The sequence below is a fragment of the Rhinopithecus roxellana genome, chromosome 12, assembly GCF_007565055.1.
Source record: "Rhinopithecus roxellana isolate Shanxi Qingling chromosome 12, ASM756505v1, whole genome shotgun sequence".
Lineage (NCBI taxonomy): Eukaryota > Metazoa > Chordata > Mammalia > Primates > Cercopithecidae > Rhinopithecus > Rhinopithecus roxellana.
In genome coordinates, this window is record NC_044560.1 from 82,215,612 (window position 1) to 82,243,225 (window position 27,614).

A 27,614-nucleotide genomic window follows, 5' to 3' on the forward strand; every position below is an offset into this window, starting at 1 on the left:
GACAAGCAGAGGCCAGCTCATGAAAGGTTTTAAATGCCTGGCTTGCACTTTATTTCCTTCACTGGGGAGTCACAGAAGGGTTCAAAATAGAAAAATGAATCATTCAGATGTATATTCTGGAAAGATCCTTCTGGCCCACTGGTTGACTGATTGAGACCGAGTCTCCCTCTGTCGCCAGGTTGGAGTGCAGTGGTGCAATCTTGGCTCACTGCAACCACTGCCTCCTGGGTTCAAGTGATTCTCCTGCCTCAGCCTCCCGAGTGGCTGGAACTACAGGTGTGCACCACCACACCACCTAATTTTTGTTTTCAGCAGAGACGGGTTTCACCATGTTGGCCATGGCCAGGATGGTCTCAATCTACTGACCTTGTGATCCGTCCACCTCAGCCTCCCGAAGTGCTGGGATTATAGGCATGAGTCACCGTGCCTGGCCTGGCCCATATATTTAATAACTGAAGGGATGAAACCTCATAAAGTGCAGGGACTACAAACATGAGCCACTATGCCTGGCCTAATCTATCCTTTTAACCATTACATTAAAAAAAAAAATTACAAACTGAACTCCCATCCTAACTAGAGCTCAGGGTTACAAGAAATGCCAGATTGCCAGCCAGACCATCAGGCTCTCAAGTGACACATTTTCTTCTTTCTTCATTTTCCTCTGACTCCCCAATCCTATCACCAGGTAGGAAGTTCCAAGAGATTAGTGGGAACAGTCTGTCTGCTCACAAATATACACAGAATTTGTTCACCTCAGATTTTAAAAAGGGTTCCCATTCCTTATGTGTTTCTCTTTCTTAGAACAGGCAGTGCTACCTAAGATAGACTGAGAAACAAACAAAAACCAGGCTCTCTGAGGAGCATCTCCTAATGTAGTGAGGCAGTGTGGTCATTTGTCACGCTAGGGCTCAAGACCGGTAAGCCTCTAGGTGCTTAAAAGGTACTTGTTAATTGACTAGAGGTAACAAGACAGAGTGGTAAGACTATTAGCCCTGTAGAGATAGAGTTCTGGTCCTGTCTCTACCACAGACTGAATGATGACTATTTGATCTTGGCCAGATCACTTAACCTCTTAGGGACTCACTTCAGTCACCTATAAAGTGAGGGATGGAGGTGATGTCTAAGGTTCTTTTCAGGTTTGACATTTCCTGAGTCCTTCTGATTGAAAAGGAGCCTCTCTTTTGCATGTTTAAAGAAATGTATGAGGTCTTTAGGACAACTAAGAATCTTCCTGAGTTCGAGAGAGCAATTACTCTCCCCTCTGCATGTAACAAAAGGGTTTCTTTTTTTTTTTTTTTTAAATCAGGATAGAGTCTCACTCTGTCGTCCAGGCTGGAGTGCAGTGGCGCGATCTTGGCTAGCTGCAACCTCCCACTCTCAGGTTCAAGCGATTCTCATGCCTCAGGTTCCCGAGTAGCTGGGACTACAGGCGCGTGCCACCATGCCCGGCTAATTTTTGTATTTTTAGTAGAGACAGGGTTTTGCCATGTCGGCCAGGCTGGTCTGGAACTCCTGGCCTCAAGTGATCTGCCCGCCTTGGCCTCCCAAAGTGCTGGGATTACAGGCATGACCCACCGTACCTGGCCATCAGCAGGGTATCTTTAATAGGGAGAAGACTACCTTCTAACTAAATTCTAACACACACACAACTCTCTCCAGTCCATCTCTGTTATAGAAGAGCAAAAATAAATAAATAATTCTAGCAACTTGGTTTCAAATATTGTATTAACTGCTGCTGCCCAAAAACAATATGGCAGCCTGTATCCCAAATATGAAACATCCTTATACTTGTTAAAACACATTAATTTTTCACCTGGAAATCTATTCTAAGAAAACAAATACAGAAAAAGTTTCATGCACAAATATGTCCATAGCAGCATAATCTGTGATAGTGATTCACATGATACAGCCTAAATGTCCAATGACATGGTTGTCACTAAATTATTTAATACTGTAATAATAAAAATAAAAATGATGATGATAATGGCAACTGACATATACTGAACACACTATGTCCCTGCTATGGTGCTAGGAATATCATATCTTTACTTCATTTAATTAATGTAACAATTACATGAGGTGAGCTGACAATTCCCACTCAGAGATAAGTAATGGAGATGATGAGGTTAAAACAACTTTAAGATCACAAAGCTAGCAATTAAGTGGCAAATCAAAAAATGATCCCAACTTCACTTAAGCACAGGAATTCAAGGTTACAGTGGGCTATGATTCTACCACCACATTGCAGCCTGGGCAACATGAGTGAGACCTCAAAATAAAACAAAAAAATGGAAAGGAAAATGATTCTAACTACAATTCTAAGAAAATAAGAATGATTTGATAGACAGCAACTAGAGGCGGGCTTAGTTTAGGAAATACTTTCTAGAAGAGATATCTATGCTGTGATCTGAAGGTAAGAGAGCAAGTCACAGCAATGCATCAAAGATGGGGGTGGGGAATTCCTGACAAAGGATCAGCTATGTGATAATAAGTGAAAAGAGATCATGGCTGGGCACAGTGGCTCATGCCTGTAATCCCAACACTTTGGGAGGCCAAGGAGGGAGGACTGCTTGAGGCCAGGAGTTCAAGACCAGCCTGGGCAATGTGTTGAGATCCCATTTCTAAAAAAACAAAAACGAAAACAAACCAAGCTGGCCAGGCCTGGTGGCTCACACCTGTAATCTCAGCACTTTAGGAGGCCGAGGCAGGCGGATCACCTGAGGTCAGGAGTTTTAGAACAAACTGGTCAACATGGTGAAACCACGTCTCTACTAAAAATACAAAATATTAGCTGGACATGGTGGTGGGTGCCTGTAATTCCAGCTACTCAGGAGGCTGAGGCAGGAGAATCACTTGAGTCCAGGAGGTGGAGGTTGCAGTGAGCTATCGTGCCATTGCACTCCAGCCTGGGCAACAAGAGTGAAACTCTGTCTCAAAAAAAAAAAAATTTAGCTGGGCATAGTGGCATGCACATTTAGTCCCAGCTACTTGGGAGGCTGAGGTGAGAGAATTGCTTGAGCCTAGAAGGTCATGGCAGCAGTGAGACATGACTGCACCACTGCACTCCAGCCGCAGCAGAGCGAGACTCTCTCTCTTGGAAAAAAAAAAAAAAAAAAAAAAAAAAAAGTATTATCTAAAGAGTGAATATCATGATGTTTACACACAAAACACTGTGGTACAGAAAAGATTTGAAGGAAGTACACTGTGAAATAGTAACAGTGACTGAATTTGGATGATGAAACTACAGTGACTTACCTATTTTTACAATTTTTTTTTTTTTACATTTTCTGCACTTTAATATACAAGGTATCACTTTTATTACTAAATCTATTATACTTATAATTAGTTTTTAATAACGTTATTCCCAATAAAGTTGATTTGTTAAACATATATTTGATTGCAATTTTTGTATCTCCATAAAACATTTAAGGTAAATAAGAAGACAAATTAGGAAAAGTCTATGATTTTTTGTTTAGAAAAGAGAATACAGGCCGGGCACGGTGGCTCACGCCTGTAAGCACAGCACTTTGGGAGGCCGAGGTGGGTGGATCACGAGGTCAGGAGATGGAGACCATCCTGGCTAAAATGGTGAAACCCCGTCTCCACTAAAAAATACAAAAAAATTAGCCGGGTGTGATGGCGCAGCCTGTGGTCCCAGCTACTTGGGAGGCCGAGGCAGGAGAATGGCGTAAACCCGGGAGGCAGAGTTTGCAGTGAGCCGAGATCGTCCCACTGCACTCCAGCCTGGGCAACAGAGAGAGACTCCGTCTCAAAAAAAAAAAAAAAAAAAAAAAGAGAGAGAATACAATATATGCAGTACACAAACAAGGGGACTCTCAGTGCTAGGTGCACTTCTAATTTAAAAATTTTCCCAAAAATGAAGCATTGGCAGAAAAATTTGAATGTTTGTGGACAGAGTAAATGCTTTTTTAAAAATTTTTATTTTTTGAGACAGGGTCTCTCTCTGTCGCCCAGGCTGCAGTGCAGTGGTGCAATCTTGGCTCACCACAACCCCTGCCTCCCTGGTTCAAGCCAGTCTCGTCCCTCAGCCTCTTGAGTAGCTGGGATTACAGGCGTATGCCACCATGCCTGGCTAATGTTTGTATTTTTAGTAGAGATGGGGTTTCGCCATGTTGGCCAGGCTGGTCTAGAACTCCTGACCTTAAGTGATCCGCCTGCTTTGGCCTCTCAAAATGTTGGGATTACAGGCATGAGCCAGCACGCCCAGCAAACACTTTTTAGTTTACTATCACCAACAGAGTACCAAACAATTTTCATCACCCCAAGAATTTCCTAACTATTCTCCTTTGTGTCAAACCTTTTCATCCCTAACACTTGCCGATTACTGATCTCTTCTTTGACCTATAATTTTTTTTTGAGAATATCATATAAGGAATCCTATATATATATAACCTTTTGAGGCTAGCTTCTTTTATTTAAGTTGTGAGAATTTGTGCTACATAGCACTATTGTCTTCAGAAGGTCCAGGAACAGTCCAGATAAAGAGTCCAAAGTAAGCCATACTATTGGTAGTAGGAAGACTTTACTAGCACAAGAGTATTATTGTTAGGTTAGTGTATCCCCACAGTGGGCATCAATCAAATTTGGCACTCTGTTGGTGATAGTGAATCTATGCAAACATTAAAATTCTTGTAACTGTACACCAAAAATGTTTATTTCACTGTATGTAAATTTACATATCTTGAAAACTATAAAAGTTATAGCTTGATGACACTAACCTATTTTCATGTGCACAAGAAGCCTTCTTCTAGTGATTCTGATGCCAATGAGCTCCCATCTCCATTCTGGGAAATACTGTGCATAGCTATTAAAGTTGATCTAAATTTCCATGTTCTGATTCTTCATTCTCCAAATATTTATATGATGGAAAAGGGATGGGAAGTTCAATTTTGGAAAACCTAAATTCTTAGCTACCTATGAGACATTCAAGTGGGGATACTGAACAGCTAGTTGTACACAGGGACCTGAAGCTTAAGATCTGGGGTGGGAAAACTGTCATCAGCAGAGGGATGGAGTCGTGGAAGTAGACGAGATTTGTCTTGGGGAATGTACACAGTGAAAAAAGCAAAGGGCCCTTGGCAAATAATGATGTTTCAAGACTCCACAGACAGAGTGCTCATAATGGTATGTAGAGGAGAAGGACCTACCAGACGGATAGGACAGTTTGTTGTCACAGAACTCAGGGAAGAGAGAAGACCAGGTCTATGGTACAGAGCGATTATGTTAAAAAACAAACACACACACACACAAACAAAAAAACCCAGACTATTAGGAATGAAGAATGAATGGTATGTGAGGAACTGAAGACAGTGAGTACAGAAACATCTCCAGGGGATTCCTCTAAGTATTAAGAGTATAACTCTAGAAAGAAACTCTGGAATTTGAACTGAGGTTCCATCACTTATTAGCTGTGTAACCTGGGGTTAAGGTGTTGTGCCTCTTTTAGCTTAGTTTCCTCATCTGTACAATCACATCAGTAGGATTTATTTCATGAGGTTGTAAGGTCAAAATCTTTAAGATCCGTGAGGAGGCCAATAGTGAAGCTTAAATTAATTAACGATGTAAAGCTCTGAGAACAACAACTGGCAGAATGTAAGCACTATGTGTTAGATGATGGTGATAGCAATATTATCACCACCACCATCATCATCCTTTTTAAGAAGTTTTGGGCCAGGCAGGGTGGCTCACGCCTGTAATCCCAGCATTTCAGGAAGCTGAGGTGGGTGGATCACCTGAGGTCAGGAGTTCGAGACCAGCCTGACCAACATGGAGAAACCCTGTCTCTACCAAAAATACAAAATTAGCCAGGCATGGTGGCACATACCTGTAATCCCAACTACAGGAGGCTGAGGCAGGATAATCACTTGAACCAAGAAGGTGGAGGATGCAGTAAGCCGAGATCGTGCCATTGCACTTCAGCCTGGGCAACAAGAGTGAAACTCTACCTTAAATAAATAAAATAGTTTGGTTGTGAAGGGAAAGATTCACAGGGCAATACTGAGGAGGGGATGTGGGGTCAAAGGAAGAATATTTTTTTTTTTTTGGCCACCCAGAGAAGAGACCTAAGCATGAAGAAATACTCATAAGAAAGTAGAAAAGAAAGGCCGGATGCAGTGGCTCATGCCTGTAATCCCAGCACTTTGGGAAGCCGAGGCGGGTGGATCACGAGGTCAGGAGATCAAGACGATCCTGGCTAACTTGGTGAAACCACGTCTCTACTAAAAATACAAAAAATTAGCCAGGCATGGTAGCACACGCCTGTAGTCCCAGCTACTCAGGAGGCTGAAGGCAAGAGAACTGCTTGAACCCAGGAGGTGGAAGTTGCAGTGAGCTGAGATTACGCCACTGCATTCAAGCCTTGGCAACAGAGTGAGACTCCGTCTCAAAAAAAAGAAAAGTAGAAAAGAAGAGGTTGAAAGAAGGGATGAATGATTGAAACCCTCACATTTAAAGCACTACCTTTAGGCCGGGAGCAGTGGCTCACATCTGTAATTCCAGCACTTTGGGAGGCTGAGGCAGGTGGATCAAGAGGTCAGGAGTTCAAGATAAACCTGGCCAACATGGTAAAAACCTGTCTCTACTAAAAATACAAAAATTAGCTAGACATGTTGGCACATGCCTGTAATCCCAGATACTCAGGAGGCTGAGGAAGGAGAATTGCTTGAACTGGGACACAGGAGGCAGAGGTTGCAGTGAACTGAGATAGCCCCACTGCACTCCAGCCTGGCCTACAGACTCAAACAAACAAACAAACAAACAAACAAACAAACAAACAAACGACTATCTTTATTTTTGAAGATGGAGTCTTGCTCTGTGGCCAGGCTGGAGTGCAGTGGCGTGATCTCTGCTCACTGCAACCTCCGACTCCCAGGTTCAAGTAATTCTCCTGCCTCAGCCTCCCGAGTAGCTGGGATTACAGGCACACACCACCACACTCGGCTAATTTTTGTATTTTTAGTAGAGATGAGGTTTCACCATGTTGGCCAGGATGGTCTCGGTGTCCTGACCCTGTGATCCTCCTGCCTCAGCCTCCCAAAGTGTTGGGATTACAGGCCTGAGCCACCGCACCTGGCCAAAAGCAAGGATATTTCATCCAAAGTAACAGCAAAGGAAACAACGAGGGATGGAAATACAGTACAACTTCTAGGAAAGGACAACACAGAAAGTTGAGTATTTATCTGACAGTTACTATTCTCACTATAAAGCAGAAGGTAAGGTCAAAGTCGTTAAGATCCCCAAGGAAGCCAATAGGAAAGGAAGATAGAAGCCATGCAGGACCAAAATAACACATTTCTTGGCACTTGTTATGTCCAGGAATTCTGCTAAGTGCTCTTATCAGTCAGGCTCATTTAATCACCACAATGGTATGTGGTAGATGCCACTGTTTTTGTTATCACTACCCCCTCAGCATTCACACAAGAAAAAGAGGCTTAAAGAAGGTGCTTGAAGTCACAAAACTAGAAAATGGTGAAACTGGGATTAGAACTCAAGTCAATTACTTGAAAGTTTGAGCTACACTATACTGCCATATGGTCTATTGCCTCTTTAATATCATTACTTTCTCTCATTCTTAGAGAAACTTAGAAAACTCCCTTTCCATAGTGTCAAAAAGAAAAACACAGTGAGAGATGAGGGTACAAAATCACAAACTGAGTCACTGCTCCCATTAAACCAAGATGGTTAAAAAAAGATTCGGAATGTCTTTAAAAGGAAATGCACGCTTTATTTTCTACATAGTCCCCTCCTACAGAGACTTCACACTTCACATTAAGTGCCTGGTCCCTGACAGCATTTATAAGATCTGCAATGCAACCTTTAATTTAGGAAGTCAATGAAGACAGGAGAAAAAGAAAATAAGTTCCAAGTTACTATTTTCCTTTCAGTTGGTATTAAGTGCAAAGCTACCACAATTTCAGAAGTTTGAAAAAATTTGTTTCTAAGTGCAGATAGGTGAAATGGAAATATATCATAAACATCAAACATACCTTGATATCATTGTCTATTCCACCAGAAATAATCTGATCACTTGTGTCATTGAAGGTCACAGCTAACACCTGGTACGTGTTCTGAAATGTCTGGATGGCTGCTTTCTTCCGGATGTCCCAAAGCTGAAGCAAAGGACAACAGAGTATATCATTAACATTATTCTAAGAAGCAACTGCACAGTACAAATATCTCTAAGTACAAGGACTTTGTGAACATGAACACATCTATAATTGGGATCCCATTTCACTAACTCCTGGATATCCTAATAACACACATGGTAAGCAGTGTCCTCAATTTTGCCAAGACATTTGAAGGCTGGTGAAACAAAATTTCAGTTATATTTTCAGACTTCTTTGTTAAAGTGAATAAACAGAGTTAAATCAACATACTCTTAGAATGGAATTCCCCAAATTACTTGGTTCATATATTTTTTAGGACAACAAGGGTATCAGACAATTTTTTCAAACTGTAGATACTAATTCATTAGTGGGCTGCAACCCACATTTAAAAAAATAGAGAGGGGGTACGTCAGTGAAAATAATAATAAACAATGACAAAAGCTTGTCCTTCCACAAAACAACAAATTAACCAGCAAAAACCTGTCAGAATCAACTGTCGGAACTCTCACAACTAATCAAAAGGTTATAGTAACCAGGCAAACCCTTAATGAGGAAAAAGGAAACAAAAAACTGAGTCCCAGTAGAAGGGTTTTGTAGTGTTTTAACTTGTGCTGGCTCTGTCTCCCGCTCAGCAACAGCTTTGAAGATAACCCATATTCCCAGTATGGTTTCCTAGTACTGAGGAAGCAAAGGGGGGCCTATTTCTTATTGTCAAAGAATAAACAATAAAAATTGTTTATTTTTACCTGTCTGGTGGCTCCCTGAAGGATAAGCTCAAAGGACTTACATTTATTTTGCCTAACTTGGAACTTTCCTTGAAAACATTTAAAGGAAAGGATGTTATTAGCCCCTGGTGCCTGGGGGCAAGGAAAAACAGTTGGGGCAAAAACACAAACCAAAAACCTTGGGAGGAAGGGCTGGGGAAGGAGACAATTTGGGGAGTAAGAGCTTTGAAAACACCGACATATTCCTGGCTATCTATCTTATCTCTATCTATCTATCTATCTATCTATCTATCTATCTATCTATCTATCTATCTACAGAGTCTCCCTCTGTCACCCAGGCCGGAGTGCAGTGGTGTGATCTCGGCTCACTGCAACCTCCACCTCACAGGCTCAAGCGATTCTCATGTCTCAGCCTCCCGAGTAGGTGGGATTACAGGTGTGTGCCACTATGCCCAGCTAATTTTTGTATTTTTAGTAGAGACAGGGTTTCGCCATGTTGACCAGGCTGGTCTCACACTCCTGGCCTTAAGTGATCTGTCTGCCTCGCCCTCCCCAAGTGCTACGATTACAGGCATGAGCCACCATGCCTGGCCTATCCCTGGCAATCTAGACCACTTGCATGTCCAGGGCTGGGCACATACTTAGAAAAGATCTGAGAAGGCCGTAAGCTCTCTGGTTGACCTTCACGCTCTGCACAAGCAGGAAGTGAAAGCTAAGGAGAGATGTAAACTGCACAGCAAGGAGTTGAAGGCAGGCTCCAACATACCAAAAGACAATCTGCAAAGACTGGGAGAGTTTTTATTCTTGTTGTTGTAGGTAATTTAGGAAACTTCTGTCATTCACTAGCTGACCACTAAGCTAACAAAAAAAGAATTCAGTGGTAACACAGGACAAAGAACACAAACTTTACAAAATTAGTTCAAAAATTCACTAAACAGGCCAGGTGTGACAGCTCACACCTGTAATCCCAGCATTTTGGGAGGCCGAGGTGGATGGATCACTTGAGGTCAGGAGTTTGAGACCAGCGTGGCCAACATGATAAAACCCTGTTTCTACTAAAAATACAAAAATTAGCTGGTCTTGGTGGTGTGCCCCTGTAACCCCAGCTACTCAGGAAGCTGAGGCACAAGAATCATTTGAACCCAGAGAGTAGAGGCTGCAGTGAGCTGAGATCACACCATTGCACTCAGAGCTACAGAGCAAGACTTCGTCTCAAAAACCAACCAACCAACCAACCAACCAACCAACCACTCTCACCCTGCCCCAACCCATAGAAAGTCACTAAACAAACAACTACAACAAACAGCTCTGGGGACCTAATTTCCAAAGTTGCCACGCTATAATACTTAAATACCTAGTTTCCAAAAAATATAAGGCATGCAAAGAAGCAAGTAACTATGGTCCACATAGAAGGAAAAAGTAGTCTTCTCAACAAATTGTGCTAAGACAACTGGCTAACCACATGCCAAAGAATGAAGGTAAGCCCCTGCCTAACGTGATACACAAAAATTAATTCAACGTGGATCAAGGACCTAAATGTAAGAGCTAAAAACTGTAAAATTCTTAGAGGGCCAGGTGTGGTGGCTTATGCCTGTAACCCCAGCAGTTTCGGAGGCCGAGACAGGAGGATGGCTTTAGCCCAGGAGTTAGCGACCAGCCTGAACAACATGGTGATTCCTCGTCTCTACAAAATAAAAACAAAAAGTTGCGTGTGGTTGTATATGCCTGTAGTCCCAGCTACTTGGGAGGCTGAGATGGGAGGATCGATTGGGCCAGGGAGGTTGAGGCTGCAGTGAGCTGTGATTGCGGCTCTGTACTCCAGCTTGGGTGAGACTGGCGGGATCTCAGCTCACTGAAACCTCTGCTTCCGTGTTCCAGCAATTCTCCTGCTTCAGCTTCCTGGGTAGCTGGGATTACAGGTATGCGCCACCACGCCCAGCTAATTTTTGTATTTTTAGTAGAGACAGACAGGGGTTTCACCATGTTGGCCAGGCTGGTCTCAAACTCCTGACCTCAGGTGATATGCCTGCCTCGGCCTCCCAAAGTGGTGGGATTACAGGGGTGAGCCACTGCACCCGGCCAAGACCCCATCTTTTAAACAAACAAACCCTTATAGCTCTACATTTTTAAAGCGTGGATAACACAGAGAGGGCTCAGAGATGTTTCAATAAATGAATGACACACTTCAGAAGATGAACCACAAGTAAATGTTCTAAAAGTATGAGTCGTTTCATTCAGCAGAAAGAGATTTTGGGGTGACTGTTCCAAGTCTTAAAGGGCTGGCATCAAAAACAAAGGAATCAGCCATGGAACCTTAGTGAAGGTCACAGGCTTAAATTCAATCCTGTAGTCAACAAGGACAGTCTTGAGTAGGATCTGTGCCAAGATGCCTCTTCCTCCCAATTTTCATGGTTTAGGATGGAAAGTAGTTTCTTCTTTGTTCATGTAAATATGAACTAAAAATTAGTTCATTACTCAGATAAATGGTCCAAAAACAATGCTTCACTCCTGTCCTACATGCCCAACATCTCCCCCTCCCCCAACTCCTGTGGTCCAAGTCCAAACTTCTTAACTCGGAATTCAGGGCCTTAATAATTTAGATCCTATATATTTTATAAACTGTACTATAATCTTTGTCTCAATAGATCTTTCACTCAGGTCAAATCTATCTTTGTCTTTCTCCTAAAAGTCATGGTAGTCAAAGTTTGTCTAAAATAATTTAGAATTTTACTTCCAGATAACTACCACTTTTAATATTTTACTTTGAAACAATCATAAATTTATAGAAAACTTGGGAGTAAAAAGAGCACTTTTTTTGGTTTAAATCATTTGAGAGTAAGTTGCTTACCCAATGCCTTATCACTTTTTTTGAGATGGAGTCTCGCTCTGTTGCCCAGGCTGGAGAGCAGTGGCGTAATCTCCAATCACTGCAACCTCCACCTCCCGGGTTCAAGCAGTTCTCCTGCCTCAGCCTCCCAAGTAGCTGGTATTACAGGCATCCGCCACCACACCCGACTTTTTTGTATTTTTAGTAGAGACAGGGTTTCATCATGTTGGCCAGGCTGGTTTCGAACTCCTGACCTCAAGTGATCCACCTGCCTAGGCCTCCCAAAGTGCTAGGATTACAGGCATGAGCCACTACGCCTGGCCCCTGATCACTCCTAAATAGCGTTTGTCCTACAAAGATGTTCTCCTACATCATCTCAACATAACCATCAAAATCAAAAAATACAGATACACTATCACCATTTTATCCTCAAATCCCACTCAAGTTTTATCCCAGTTATCCCAAATGTCTTATTGCACAAGGATTCAGTCTGGAATCATGTGTTAAATTTAGACTCCAGCCTGGAAGACTCTCTCAAACTTTTCTTGAGTTTTATGAACTCAACACTTCTGAAAGTTACAGGACAGTTATCATCCCCAATTTAGGTTTATCTTGTTTCCTCTTGATTAGACTTAAGTTATACATCTTTGGTAGAAATATCACAGAAATGATGCTGCATCTTTGTTGTATCCTAGCAAATGGCTCATGATTTTGACTTGTCCCATTACTAATTAGGCCGATTTGATAATTTAGTTAGAATGTTCTTTTGACAAGATAAGCCTTGACAAGCACAGGGCTTATCTTGTACTTTCACTGCCCCGGGGCTGAAATAGGAGCCCTGGTTCCTTTTAGTGGAAAACAGTATTTAAAGGCCAAGACCTGTGCAGTAAGTGGTGCTCATTGCTATTGGGGTCTTGTTGCTCCCAAACCTTTTCAGTGGACAGTCAGGCAATATATATTTAGATACACACACACCTACACACTCACACATTTATGTCTATTTTTTCTATATCTATCTGTTTCTATATTGAATGTTGTGAGTTCACACTTATACCTCACACAAGATTCATTTTAGTCTTCTCTTTTGTACCGATAACTCCATTCTTTGACAGAGAAATCAGCCTCCCATTAAACTCAATATATTCACTTATTTGATTACGCTTCCTGCATGCAACCAGTTTCTCATATTCTCTTCCACCCTTCTCCTGCATAATTATCCTCCTTTCCCTACTTGAATTGTGATTCCCATTCTTGGTTGAACCCATGTGGAACCCTTCTTTACCCAACTCGGGTCATTCCTCTGTGTGAACACCCTCATCGCTCTGCTACGGCTCCTTTCCAGTCTGCACTTTCCAGGCATGCTGTCATCATCTTGCTCAGTCTCAGACTCCCTACACCAAATCGTTTCTACCCTGTGTGGATGCCCTCAATTCAGGCTTTGACATCCACACTCTCCGTGTACTGCTTGATGTACTGACGACCCTTTCACCCAATTAGGGCACTGACTCTCCATGTTGGGCTGCTGTCCCTCCCTCACCCTCAAATTCTCCACACTGGTTACCTACCCTGTGTTGTATGGACGCCTTCCTCACTCTCTGACTACTTCCTACAACGTACTGCCCTGCCCTGTGTGGATGCTCTCCTTACCACACTTGTGCTCTGACACTCCACTCTGAGCCACCTTGGCCCATCTCTAACCAGAGCACCTTCCCTGCTTTGGCCTATATAACTGGCTTTAGGACTGAACTGCTCATGAAAGGGAAATTTATATATATGTATGAGTATATACACACATACACGCAGTATTTCACTTAATTTTATTAGAAGAATGCACTTGATAAGAAGTTTGAGGCTGGGCGCGGTGGCTCAAGCCTGTAATCCCAGCACTTTGGGAGGCCGAGACAGGCAGATCACAAGGTCAGGAGATCGAGACCATCCTGGCTAACCCAGTGAAACCCCATCTCTACTAAAAAATACAAAAAACTAGCCGAGCGAGGTGGCGGGCGCTTGTAGTCCCAGCTACTCGGGAGGCTGAGGCAGGAGAATGGCGTAAACCCTGGGAGGCGGAGCTTGCAGTGAGCTGAGATCCGGCCACTGCACTCCAGCCTGGGCGACAGAGCGAGACTCCGTCTCAAAGAAAAAAAAAAAAAGAAAGAAAGAAAGAAAAAAAAAAGAAGTTTGAAAACGATCTGTATGAATAATGCCCAGACCGCTACTTTTAGACTAAAAATGCAAGTGCTGTTGGAAACCTTTGCTTTCTGTTAAGCACTCTGACACGTAAAAAGCAACATGACTTTTCTTTCTCTTAAACTGAAATTCAATTCCTGTACTTGCAACCTAGTAACAAAAAAAACAGTAACACAAAACATTCCAACTTCACAAGTAACTGAAAAGTACATTGCAAAAAGCTGTTTAATGATGTCTTAAATATACTGACATTAAAAATAGGAGCTGGTTAAAAAGCAGTCATCTTTAGGTGATGTGACATATTGCTCATTAAAAAAAGTATTAACTTGAGTAATACGGTAAAAATAACTATTCTAAATCATGTTTAATTAAGGCAGAAGAGAAGCAAAAAATCAAAAGAAGGAAGACAGGAAGGACATACACTCTTTTTCTACTACCTAAATAGTTCCTAGATGTTTATTATAGCAGGCCCTCAATAATAATGTTAACAAAATTCACTCGAGTATTTCCACCTCTTACTATCTTCTGAAATGACAATTAGCAAATCAGCTACTGTTAAGACTCTCGAACTACAGTGACATCTAGGTAAGAGCTCTGGTTTAGAAACCAATCTTAAACCACAGACTCTCCTCCCATGCAACCATCAAGGGGCCCCAAGTGATTAGGTGTAAGAAAATCACTCAGTAGAAAAACATCTTGGCCAAGTGTCATGGCTCACACCTGTAATCCCAGCACTTTGGGAGGCCGGGGAGACAGCGGGGCGGCGGATCACAAGGTGAGGAGTTCGAGACCAGCCTGGCCAACATGGTGAACCCATCCCTACTAAAAATACAAAAATTAGCCGGGCGTGGTGTGGGTGCCTATAGTCCCAGCTACTAGGGAGGCTGAGGAAGGGGAACTGCTTGAACCCGGGAAGCGGAGTTTGCAGTGAGCCGAGATTGCGCCACTGCACTGGGCGACAGAGCAAGACTCCATCTCCAAAGGAAAAAAAAAAAAGCAATTTGGCTGGGTGTGGCGGCTTACACCTGTAATCCCAGCACTTTGGGAGACCTAGGCAGGTGACTGCTCTGACTCAGGAGTTCGAGATCAGCCTGGGCAACATGGTGAAACCCTATCTCTACTAAAAATACAAAAATTAAGCAGGTATGGTGGTGCGCACCTGTAATCCCAGCTACTCAAGAGGCTGAGGCTGGGGAATCACTTGAACCTGGGAGGTAGAGGCTACAGTGAGTCAAGATTGTGCCACTGTACTCCAGCCTGGGCGACAGAGCGAGACCCTGTCTCAAAGAAAGAAAAAAGCAAATTCATCAATTCATTTAAAAAGCAATAAGAGGCCGGGCGCGGTGGCTCAAGCCTGTAATCCCAGCACTTTGGGAGGCCGAGACGGGCGGATCACGAGGTCAGGAGATCGAGACCATCCTGGCTAACACGGTGAAACCCCGTCTCTACTAAAAAAATACAAAAAATTAGCCGGGCGAGATGGCGGGCGCCTGTAGTCCCAGCTACTCGGGAGGCTGAGGCGAGAGAATGGCGTAAACCCAGGAGGCGGAGCTTGCAGTGAGCTGAGATCCGGCCACTGCACTCCAGCCTGGGCGACAGAGCGAGACTCCGTCTCAAAAAAAAAAAAAAAAAAAAAAAAAGCAATAAGAAGTAGTGTAGCCTCCCAGATGTACTCTTTTGAAGTCCCTCACTGTTTAATAATTAAAATGACAACCAGAGTCCAAAATTCGTGTCAAAGAAATAATCAAATGGTTGGTACTACGATGTACTGTGTCCTTGTGTGCCTCTGAGATAAGTTATTATTTCTAGGTCTCAATTTCCTTATTTATAAAATGAGGATGCTCAGTGAGATCAGTGGCTCCCAGAATGTCAGACTGGCTACACTGAATCACTTGAAGGACACATTAAAATATCTGATTCCCACTGCAGATCCACTGAACTAGATTCTTTGGGTATTTTTAACAGGTTCTTCAGGTGATGACCATACAAAGATAGGCTGGAAACCATCTGACTAAATGATGTTTAAGTTCCCATCTTGTGCTATACTAAAACCATTCACTGAACTTTTTATATATTGTCTGTAATCTCACAACAGCCTCTTTTTTTTTTTGGCTGCCTCCCTATTGGTGGGGATACTCAAAACAGCCTTGAAAAGACACGAATATTACTGTCACTGTTCTTTTTTTTTTTGAGACGGAGTCTCGCTCTGTCGCCCAGGCTGGAGTGCAGTGGCGTAATCTCGGCTCACTGCAAGCTCTGCCTCCTGGGTTTACACCATTCTCCTGCCTCAGTCTCCCCAGTAGCTGGGACTACAGGCGCCCGCCATTGCGCCTGGCTTATTTTTTGTATTTTTTAGTAGAGACGCGGTTTCACCATGTTAGCCAGGATGGTTTCGATCTCCTGACCTCGTGATTCGCCTGCCTCGGCCTCCCGAAGTGCTGGGATTACAGGTGTGTGGCACTGCACCAGGCCTATTTCGAGTAACAATTTATTCTATGGGTCTATTATTATTCTGCAGGGTAATTAAAACACGTATTAAATGTTTTATTTTAAATGGGGAAAAATTTCAAGTGTCTGTTATGGGAAATAACTGCTAAAATTAAGTTTTGCAGAGGAAGGTAGAGTACAAGTGGAAAGGCAAGATAAGGTTCACACTACATCACCTCAGGAACTGGAACACGGAGAGATAATACCCACCTTAACCGTGCCATCGTCACTGCCAGTGCAGACAAGCTGAGGGCCTCTCCTGGCTGGATAACAGGAATTCACAAAGGAGGTATGTCCCTTTAGCCTTTTAACCCTCTCGCCTGTTTCACTATCCCACACAGCCACAGTTTTATCTGTGGATGCTGAGAAGAGCATACTAGAAAGTAAGAGAAAGAACAAAAAAGAAGTGAAGATAAACAGTAACAATCTATCTTTCCTACTTGCCAAAAGGTGCCAAATTTTTCAAGATCACTGACCTGTTGTGCTACGCCAGTTTGCCCATGATGCTGGAATGCCTCACCCTACCAAAATCCTATTTGTGCTTTAGGCCCAGATATAAGATCTGACCCTGTGAAGTTTAAAAAATTCCCCTTCTTTGAATCCCCATGACATACATCTAATGTAGCAGTTCGCTCTATCTTTTCCACTTTTGTGATAGGTAACATTTTAAACACAAGACACCCTCTCACTTGGAAATGTTTAATAACTCCCTGGTGCTGCAGAGATCAGACAGACTGTGGTACTCTGGACCCGACAGCTGAGTAACTCCAATCTTCTCTCTTTACCAAACTTTTTCTTTTGTCTCTGAGGACAATTGCTTTCTTTCTTTTTTTTTTATTTCCGTCACCCAGGCTGGAATCATGGCTCACTGCAGCCTCGACTGCAGCCTCCTGGGCTCAAGTGATCCTCCTAACTCAGCCTCCTGAGTACCTGGACCTCCTGAGGTACAGGTCGGTGCCACTATGCCCAGCTAATTTTTAAAAATCATTTGTAGAGGCAAGGTCTCACTATGTTGCCCAGGCTGGTCTTCAACTGGGCTCAAGCAATCTTCCTGTCTCAGCCTCCTACAGTGATAGGGTTACAGGCATAAGCAACCACGCCCAGCCTCTGAGGATGATTTCTAAGTTATAACTGATCTTGTAATGCTTTCTTTTTTCATTTTTTTTTTTGAGATGGAGCCTCACTGTGTTGCCCAGGCTGGTTTTGAAATCTTGGGCTCCAGGAATCCTCCTGCCTCAGGATCCCAAATAGCTGGGATTATAAGCACACGCCACTGGGCCCAGCCAGCTTTCTAATGCTTTATTTAAAATGTATACAATGCTATGTATCAATTGATGGAGCACTCTAAGATTTTAGAGGTCAGAAATGTGAAACAATGAATGTTTACCAGACTATCTAACAATGGAATTAAATTTGCATAGCCAGATTTCCATATTATCTATATTATAAAATAATATAGTCATTAAAATGTTTATGACATCAGATGTTGGCTGAGCAATGTTAAGAGAAAAAAGCAGCAAATAAGATTGTACACATAGTTCTGGCTGGATGCGGTGGCTCATGCCTATAATCCCAGCACTTTGGGAGGCCCAGGCAGGCAGATGACAAGGTCAGGATATTGAGACCATCCTGGCTAACACAGTGAAACCCCATCTCTACAAAAAACACAAAAAAATGGCCGGGCGCGGTGGCTCAAGCCTGTAATCCCAGCACTTTGGGAGGCTGAGACGGGCGGATCACGAGGTCAGGAGATCGAGACCATCCTGGCTCACCCAGTGAAACCCCGTCTCTACTAAAAAATACAAAAAAACTAGCCAGGCGAGGTGGCGGGCGCCTGTAGTCCCAGCTACTAGGGAGGCTGAGGCAGGAGAATGGCGTGAACCCGAAAGGCGGAGCTTGCAGTGAGCTGAGATCCGGCCACTGCACTCCAGTTTGGGCGACAGAGTGAGACTCCGTCTCAAAAAAAAACAAAACAAACAAACAAAAAAAAAACAAAAAAATTAGCCGGTAGTGGTGGCAGGCACCTGTAATCCCAGCTACTCAGGAAGCTGAGGCAGGAGAATGGTGTGAACCTGGGAGACGGAGTTTGCAGTGAGCCAAGATTGCGCCATTGCACTCCAGCCTGGGAAACAGAGCGAGACTCCGTCTCAGATTAAAAAAAAAAAAAAAAAAAATTAACAGTGATTATCTTTGGAGTGGTAGAAATATAGACTATTTTTTCATCTTTCTGCTTTTTTCGGTTTCTCAAAAGAAATGATTTTTATAATAAAAATAGCTGATTTCAGGCCAGGCATGGTGGTTAATGCTTATAATCACAGCATTTTTGGGAGACTGAGGCAGGTGGACTGCTTGAACTCTGGAGCAATATAGCAAGAATGATTTTTAAAAATTATCTGGGCACGGAGGCATGGGCTTGTGGCCCCAGCTATTTGGGAGGCTGAAGTGGGAGGATCCCTCGAGCAGAAGGTTGAGGCTGCAGTGAGCTATGTTTGTGTCACTGCACTCCAGCCTACATACAAAAATCACATTTACTTTATGTCTTAAAAAAAGAAAACAAATTTTGTCTGGGTTGTTGAAATGACAGATACAACATCTTTATATTCGCATACACAGACAATAAACACCTCACTTGGGGTGACAGTGATAAATCGGATACTAAAGTAGCTACCCAAAATCAGTAGTTTTTGATGGCAGGGTCTCCTGAGAAAAGATGAAAGGTGAAAGGACACCAAGAAGAATTAGTATGAGAAGCTGTCATTCCATTATGCAGAATACTCACCTGCCATCTGTGTTGTAATGCAATTCCATCACTGCTCCACTGTGTCCTTTCAGTGTGGCATAGTTATCACAGTCACCATAGACATTCCACAACACTGTTAGGGAGATGGGGGTTCTGTGAGCATTACTAGGCAAAGGGTACTCACAAATTTATCAAAACAACAGATCTCAGGCTGGGCATGGTTTACAGGCGTAAGCCCAGCACTTTGGGAGGCCGAGGCGGGTGGATCACTTGAGGTCCGGAGTTCGAGACCAGCGAAACCCCGTCTCTACTAAAAATACAAAAATTAGCCGGGTGTGGTGGCAGATGCCTATAATCCCAGCTCTTGGGATGCTGAGGCAGGAGAATCACTTGAACCTGGGAGACGGAGGATGCAGTGAGCTGAGATTGCGCCACCGCACTCCAACCTGGGTGACAGAGTGAGACTCCGTTTCTAAAAAACCAACTAACCAACCAAACAAAAAAAAAACTACGTAGTTTGTCTGATGAAATTAAGCATATCAATAATTCATATATGTTCTGCAAAGATCCCTAAGCCATCCAGACGTTTGGCTACCAGTAAGTTTAAGGATCATAGAGCCAGAACATCCAAATCAAAATGGGCAGTGAAGATGGGTATCATCCACTTGCCACTGAAGCAAAGAGTTAACAGAAAAGAGCCAAAGAACTCATTTCATCTCACAATCTGGCAAGAGTGTAACTAACAAAGCATCTAATTTTTTTTGCCTTTTGGCTTCATTTGCTAGAGTATAAATAAAATGACTTTTTCTAAATGGGTATGAGAAATTCTACTTATTTCTCAAAAACGGAAATCTGGTTGTAGATCCTAATGATGTACATAGATTATTTAAGGGAGTTACCACTTTAGGATTCCTTCTTTCCCATATGCTAGCTAGGATTCTGGGTGTGAATTAAGAGGACCTTATACCTTTGGGAAAATAAAAGTTATTTCTCTCTTCATTACTGCCATTAATCTGTTATGTCTAGATTGCTAAATGTCTTGGTAAATTAGCTGGAGATTTGCCTCTATGAGGAAGATATTCTCAAACCAGAACTCGCTTTCCAACCAGTAAAATAATGGCTTCTGTATTTACCCCATGGACTCCAAGTTCTATACCCAAGATCATTCAGCATGTTCATGCCCCAATTTTAGCATATTAGCCATGCGGCCTGTTATGTTGCCAACATAAAGTGATACCTTCTGTGGCACCCAAGATTTAAAAAAAAAATCACTCTCTGGCAGGAACAATTATTTCAGATTCAAAAACTATGCCTCACATATCAGTCGATCAAATCCTGCAGATGCTAAGGTGGATCCGTTGGGGTGGAACTTGCAGCAGTATACTTCCCCTTCATGTCCAGAGAGCAGCATGATTGGGGCTTGAAGGGAGGAACACCTTGGAGGTCCCTAAACAAAAGAGAAGCACAAGGTAACTACTGCATACAGGCAAAGGAGGCTACAAAATTAGGGGGTGGGGAGTGGAAGGAAAAGACCAGGAAAACAATGATTAAGTGGGTTTCATCTGACTTAGAGAACGGCACCTCTTCTCACATGAATGCCTCCAACTTGATACTCCCTGAAACCTTCCATTATCTACCTGTTATAATGACTTTCTTGTTCACTCTCTCGGCTCTTGTTGTATGATCAACTTTTTTTTTGGAGCTATGGTCTCATTCTGTCACCTAGGCTGGACCGCATTGGTGTGATCATGGTTCACTGCAGCTTCAAACTCCTTGACTCAAGTGATCCTCCTGCCTCAGCCTCCTGAGGAGCCAGGACTACATGCATGCACTAGCATAATGTGCTAATTATTTTAGTTTTTGTGGAGATGAGATCTTGCTACATTGCCCAGGCTGGTCTCAAACTTCTGGCGTCCTTCCTTGGCCTCCCAAAGCACTAAGATTATAGGAATGAGCCACCACATTTGGCCTGGCTCATTTAATGAATGACAGAACTGACTTTCCCAACAACCCTGCATGGTACGGAGTACTGGGTGAAATAGTTTTGTTTTATTTTTTGTGTGTGTGTTTTGAGACAGTCTTGCTCTGTCACCCAGGCTGGCATGCAGTGGCGTGATCTCGGCTCACCGCAACTTCTGCTTTCTGGGTTCAAGGGATCTGGTGCCTCAGCCTCCCGAGCAGCCAAGATTACAGGCATGCACAACCATGCCCGGCTAATTTTTGCATTTTTAGTAGAGATGGGGTTTCACCATGTTGGCCAGGCTGGTCTCAAACTCCCAGCCTCAAGTGATCTGCCTGCCTTGGCCTCCCAGAGTGCTGGGATTACAGGCACGAGCCACTGCGTACGGCCTATTTTTATTTCTTATTTTTTTTCATAGCAAAGGGATCCTCAGCACGGGTGAAGTAGTTTTGATTATGGTCTTGGACACTAAGATGACACTTGGGCAATTCATCTAAACATGGGCTGATATGCTCACTTGTCAAATGGGAGAAGTATACTACCCATAATCCCCAAATCTCTTCAGCACTTTCCAACACATTCTTATTTATTTATTTATTGGGAAGGAGTCTTGCTCTGTTGCCCAGGCTGGAGTACAATGGCGTGATCTCATCTCATTGCAAACTCTGCCTCCTGGGTTCAGGCGATTCTCCTGCATTAGCCTCCCGACTGGCTGGGATTACAGACGCCCGCCACCAAGCCCCGCCACATTCATTTAGTTTTTTTTTTTTTTTTTGAAATGGAGTCTCACTCTGTCGCCCAGGCTGGAGTGCAGTGGTGCAATCTTGGCTCACCGCAAGCTCTACCTCCCGGGTTCACGCCATTCTCCTGTCTCAGCATCCCGAGTAGCTGGGACTACAGGCGCCTGCCACCAGTTTTTTTTTATTTTTAGTAGAGACGGGGTTTCACCGTGTTAGCCAGGATGGTCTCGATCTCCTGACCTCGTGATCCGCCCGCCTCGGCCTCCCAAAGTGCTGGGATTACAGGCGTGAGCCACCGCGCCCGGCTCATTTAGTTTTAAGAAATGTTATGTGCAGGCTGGGCACGGTGGCTCACACCTGTAATCCCAGCACTTGGGGAGGCTGAGGTGGGCAGATCACTTGAGGTCAAGAGTTTGAGACCAGCCTGACCAACATGGTGAAACCCCGTCTCTACTAAAAAAAAAAAACCCAAAAATTAGCCAGGCGTGGTGGTGGGCGCCTGTAATTCCAGCCACTCAGGAGGCTGAGGCAGGAGTATCGCTTGAACCTGGGAGGCGGAGGTTGTAGTGCGCTGAGATCGCGCCATTCCACTCCAGCCTGGGCGACAAGAGCAAAATTCCATCTTAAAAATAAAAAGTTATGTGCTAGGCACTGGGCAAACAGCTATGAACAAAATAAACAATGGAGCTTGCTGTTCCAGTGGGAAAGGGGGAAGGGAAGAGAAAAGGTGAGAGAAAACAAGCAAAATATATACTTGGTGTCACGTGCTATAGAAAAAAAGAAGGGATGGGCACGGTGGCTCATGCCTGTAATCTCAGCACTTTGGGAGGCCAAGGTGTGCGGATTGCTTGAGCTCAGGAGTGAAATCCTGTCTCTACAAAAAAATACAATACAATTAGGTATGGTGGTGTGTGTCTGTGGTCCCAGCTATTCAGGAGGCTGAGGCAGAAGGATTACTTGATCTCGGGTGGCGGAGGATGCAGTGAGCCAGTGGTCAACACAGAGAGATTCTGTCTAAAAAGAAAAAACAAAAAGAGAGAGAGAGAGAAGCAATGTGGGTTCCACAGTATGTGGTACTGCAATTTAAAATAGGGTGGTCAGGAAAACCCTCACTGAAAAAATTACATTTGGGCAAATATTAGCAGGAGCTGAATAGTAAACCATGTGAACATTTGGGAAGAGTAATCCCACAGGAAGGACAGCAAATGCAAAGGTCCTGGGGCAGAGGTTTGGAAGAGAGTGTAACTGAAGCCAAGTGAGCAATGAGAAATTGGTAAGAGAGGTAAAGGGAAAGAGGACAAATAATTTTAAGAATTTTGGTTTTTATTTTGGATGAAAGTAGAAAGCCACCAGAAAGTTTTCTGCAGAGTGTAATGTGATCTGTTGTTTAGAAGGATTCCTTTGGTTATTGGCTTGGTAACAGGTGCTGATACAAAGGCAGAAAGTGGAAGACCAGTTAGGGTCCCACTACAAAAACGCCAGATGAGATAATAACGGCTTAGGCCATGAGGCAGTGATGGGATGGTAGAAGTAGCAATTCTAGATCTATTTTGAGAACGGTGCCAGCAGGATTTATTGAGGAGATGAGAGGACACTCGTATTTCCTCGTCTGAGCCTAAACAGGGCATTAGAAGTGTGATCACTATTTCTATCTTACAAAAAATATAGTTAGGAGCATGGTTTCTCAGTTCAACATCTGTTTCTATCACGTACTTGATAAGTCTGTTTTTCCATCTGCAAAATGGGTTAATAACGTTCCTAACAGGCTGCTGCCAAGATCAATGGCAATTTCATATACAAAACACCTTAGTACAAGAGTCAATGTCAGCCGCTATTCAGTTGTTAATAATACTAGTGCAGAGGAATAAAGGGAAAAGCAACTTGCCCAAAGTCCCAAAACGAGCCAACACCAATCATTTCCCTCTTTTCCTCCCTCCCTCATTCATTCATTCTACAAACTCTTCGGAATTTCTGTTCTATGCTACATCCATGTTAGAGTCAGGATGCTTAAGCCCGGGTCCGGGTTGTGAGCCCAAGGTTCTCAACTCTAATTCTAACGCTACCTCACAGGGCAGTCGAGAGGCTGAAAACCAGCGCCAAACGGGGGAACAAGTACGGAGCATCCGCAGGCTATGAGGCGCTTTTACAGTGTTGGTGTGCTTTAACTGTAGGTAGAAACTCTCGTTCTGCCCCGCGCAATGCGGGAAAGGGTCGGTGCCGGGTCACCAGATACAGCGCTCTGAGGGGAGGAAAATGAGCTGAGGGCCAAAGGCCGCCTGCTTCTTCACTTACCGCTTGCAGCAAAGCTCCCGGCGTCGCCTGCTGCTGCCCGGCTCCTGGGCCCGACCCCGCTCCCAGCAGCAACTCATGCCGCTGCCGCTTGACTGGAACCAGCGGCAACTCTGGGCCCTTACGCTTCTGTTGTTCTATCATGGCGGCAACCGGTCTCTTCAGCGCCGCCACTGACCGCGCTGCCCCCCTCAGGCGCCACGCAATTGGTTCCAGCTTAGTCCTTCCTCCACAACTTCCAGCTTGGAAGAACCAATCGGTTTTCAATATTCCCATTTGCACCGCCCCCGGATAGTCTCTTGTTATTGGGCATCTCTTTCTGACGTCATGAGAGTGCGATTCCAGGATTGGTGGACGGAGCTGGCGACCTCCCTAGGCGCGCTGGGTCTTGTGGGTGGAAACGCACTGGCTGACTGGGGTCGGCCGTTTAGTTCAGCGCTGGGAGTCGGGTCCCTGGAGCTGACGCCTAGTACGTATGAGGAAGAGCTGGGTGGGTGGTTGCCTGAGTCTGGAGGCGACGCCTCGGTTGTGCAGTCTGAAGCTGCCCTTCTCAGCTGAGTGTGCTGATAGCAAGGGGTGGGAGGCGGGCCCCGAGTCCCCAGCTGTGGTAAGTAGTAGCATGGGCTCCCTTTCCGGGCGGGAGCGGAGCCTTGGGGTCTCTGGCGGCAAATCCCAGCCCCTGCGGCTCCCTTCTTCAAGAGCGCCCGTCGTGGCCAGTCCTGTGCCGGGCATTCCCAGGGGGAAAGGCCTGTGTCCCAACTTCCTCCGGTGCCCCATTTGGCCGAGGAGGCTGACTTGTTTCTGCCACTGATTTTGCAGTTTTTGATTAAGGCCTAGTCTATGCCCCTCTGAGAGAGACAATAATGAAGGAAATGTCCGACTCCTTCTCCAGAGCATAGTCTTGTTGAGAAATTTGAGACTCATGCTCATGAACGTGGTCATTGCGTCAGTCGTCCAGCTGATACTTATTTAGCAGCGCGTTGGGGGTACGTCGTGAACCAGACACGGCCCCTACCCTCAGGGCGTTTAAGTCTGGTGGGGAAAACGTTAAACAATGACCTCACTAATACATGGAAATGCCTCCTAGTGCTGTTTGATGCTATGAGTGCCTGAAATAAGCAGGAAGGTTTTTCAGAGGAAAAGATGCCTGCTCTGGTAGCTGCAGGAAGAATTGTAATTAATTAAGTGAAGAGGTAAAGGCAGAACCTTCCATAGAGAACTACTTGTTCAGAGCCCTGAGGCACTTGGGAGGAAAAATGACTGAAAGCACAAAGAGCCAGTGTGACTGATACAAAGAGAATGAAGGGGAGTATGGTACAAGATGAAGCTGTACGTGATAGCGGTCAGACCTTGCAGGAATTTGTAGCTTTTATTTTAAAACGGATGGGATACCACTGAGCCGTCTTCCCCCAGTGGGGTGTGGTGGAGGAGGGGGCTTGATCTCTCAGGCTCAGTGGTGTGAACAGATTGGGGCTGGGGAAGCCCTAGTCGATATATGTGGACCACGTAGGATATGCAGTAATCCTGGTCAGAGATGTCAGTGAGGACTGAGATATGGGTGGAACTGCAGAGAATTGGACAGATTCTAGAGGTATGTAGGAGGTAAAATGGGCGGAACTTGGTGAAGGGTTGATTTTAGTGAGTGAAGACGGGAGTCAAAGGTAACTCAGGTTTCTGGCTTATGTAGTTGAATAGATGGTGGTACCATTCACTCACTATCACAGAATCCCCCAAGCTGGATAGGGAACACTAGAAGACGACTAGAGACCAGTTTTTTTTTTTGTTGTTGTTTGTTTGTTTGTTTGTTTGTTTTCGCGGGGAAGAGGTTCTTGCTCTGTTGCCCAGGCTGGAGTGCGGTGACACAATCTCGGCTCACTGCAACCTCCACCTCCCAGGTTCAAGCAATTCTCCTGCCTTAGCCTCCCCAGTAGCTGGGATTACAGTCGCCACTGCTGCGCCCGGCCAATTTTTGTATTTTTGTTGGAGATGGGGTTCCACCGTATTGGCAAGGCTGGTCTCCAACTCCTGGTCTCAAGTGATCCACCTGCCTCGGCCTCCCAAAATTCTGAGATTACAGGCTTGCGCCACTGCTCCCAGCTGAGACCAGTTTTGATTGATTGATTGATTGTGTGGGGTCATTCATGACATCCAGGAGGCAGTTTGAAACACAGCTTTGTGCTCAGAAGAGAGATTTGTGTTGGGAATATAAAACTGGGGATAATTTGTATGTACGTGAATTGTGCCGTAGGTGTGGATAAGGTCACCTAAGTCAGAACCTTGACTAGTTCCAACATTTAATGGTGAAGAACAGGTGGATGAACCTACAGGAGATACAGAAGGAAGGAAGGAAGACTGGAGGAATGTTTCAGAAGCAAAAGAATGATTTGTGATAGAAACGTCTAGAATTTAATAACATGAAGATTGAAAAATATATTTTGGCTTTTATCATCATGGAGGTCATGGTAACGTTAGCAAGAGTTATTTTGTTGGTGTGATTGGGCAAAAAGCCAGATATGAGGCAAGGATTTGGACAAGAAAATGTAGGTAGTGAACCTACACAATATTTTTCATAGATATGATTGTAAAGAGGAGGAGAGGATGCGCTAACCGATGGGGATAAGGGATTATCCAGGATCCAATTGAGGATACAACTGAGAAATTTGAGAATATTGTAGAAGATTTGAAAGTCATTGTGGAGTGTGGGAGAGTGAGGTTACTAGAGAAATGTAGGATGCAAGGAAAAAAAATTAAAAACTTTTCCAGCATATTCAGTGGTTTAGTGCATACGTGGAGAAAACCTGTCTGGGTATGGCAAGGACATCGCTTGCTCAAGACACATTCTAACCTCTAATATGTCTTCTCTTACTGAAAAATCTGGAAAACTAAAAACCATTTTCTAGACTCCTTTGCATCTAAGGTGAAAATTGAATTTGGAACTGAGTTAAATGTGAAGAGAAGGAGGGTATGAGTCATCCAGTTTTGCTGCCAGTCATGGCAATAAGTTCTCCAGTCAATAGCTCCCTGGTTTGGTGACTTGCTGCAGTAATAGCCATAACTTTCTTGGATTGTGGCAAAGGTGGTGTTATTTTGTGGTTTAGGTGTTGTTCCTGGAAGTTCTGCCAAAGTCTTTTATTGCAGTACATCCCTTTCTGCTTAAATGGGTTCTGTTGTCTGCAACTGTCCCTGACCAGGTTAGAGGTACTGCCAGACAGTAAACTATAAAGACAGAGTTAAAGGGAGTTTAGGGTGTTGTTGGAATGATGGGCTATGGAATCTAAGCTGGTTTGGAAGAAAACTGAAGAAAAAGGGGAGGGCTGATAGATTGAAAGAAAATAGAGGCCAATAAATCAGGGTTCTAATGAGGTCAAAGAACAGTATTCTCTGCTAGAGGATTTCTGTTTATCCTAAAAGGCTTACTCAGTTATCTGTTTAACTTCCCTATTTCCCCCAGACCCTCTTTCTCTTCCTAGCTACTACTTTTGTTTGTTTGTCTTGAGACAGGGTCTCTGTTGTCCAGGCTGATTGCAGTGGCG

The 27,614-nt window shown here is 44.0% G+C and overlaps 2 protein-coding genes across 6 annotated transcripts in view; one reads left to right on the top strand and one right to left on the bottom strand.

Moving 5' to 3' along the window:
* The window catches only part of SNRNP40 (small nuclear ribonucleoprotein U5 subunit 40), a 39,721-nt gene extending 15,401 nt beyond the window's left edge, over positions 1–24,320 (bottom strand). Inside the window, exons 1-5 of the mRNA XM_010353658.2 lie at positions 24,085–24,320; positions 20,410–20,539; positions 19,132–19,225; positions 16,563–16,728; positions 8,007–8,129 (exon numbers count right to left, since the gene is read on the bottom strand). Of these exons, the coding sequence (XP_010351960.1) occupies positions 8,007–8,129; positions 16,563–16,728; positions 19,132–19,225; positions 20,410–20,539; positions 24,085–24,225 (654 nt within the window). The 5' untranslated portion in view covers positions 24,226–24,320. The remainder of the gene's footprint in view (positions 1–8,006; positions 8,130–16,562; positions 16,729–19,131; positions 19,226–20,409; positions 20,540–24,084) is intronic.
* Positions 24,321–24,455: 135 nt separating this feature from the next.
* ZCCHC17 (zinc finger CCHC-type containing 17) overlaps positions 24,456–27,614 on the top strand; it is a 71,598-nt gene continuing 68,439 nt past the window's right edge. For 3 of the 5 annotated variants that reach the window (XM_010353678.2, XM_030942517.1, XM_010353699.2), the window contains exon 1: positions 24,456–24,550. Coding sequence is in view for 1 of the 5 variants with exons in the window: in XM_010353694.2 (XP_010351996.2) it covers positions 24,557–24,688 (132 nt within the window). In the remaining 4 variants the exon portion in view is untranslated. Of the gene's footprint in view, positions 24,689–27,614 lie in introns of all 5 variants that reach the window. The other 2 variants (XM_010353686.2, XM_010353694.2) reach the window with 2 other exon arrangements.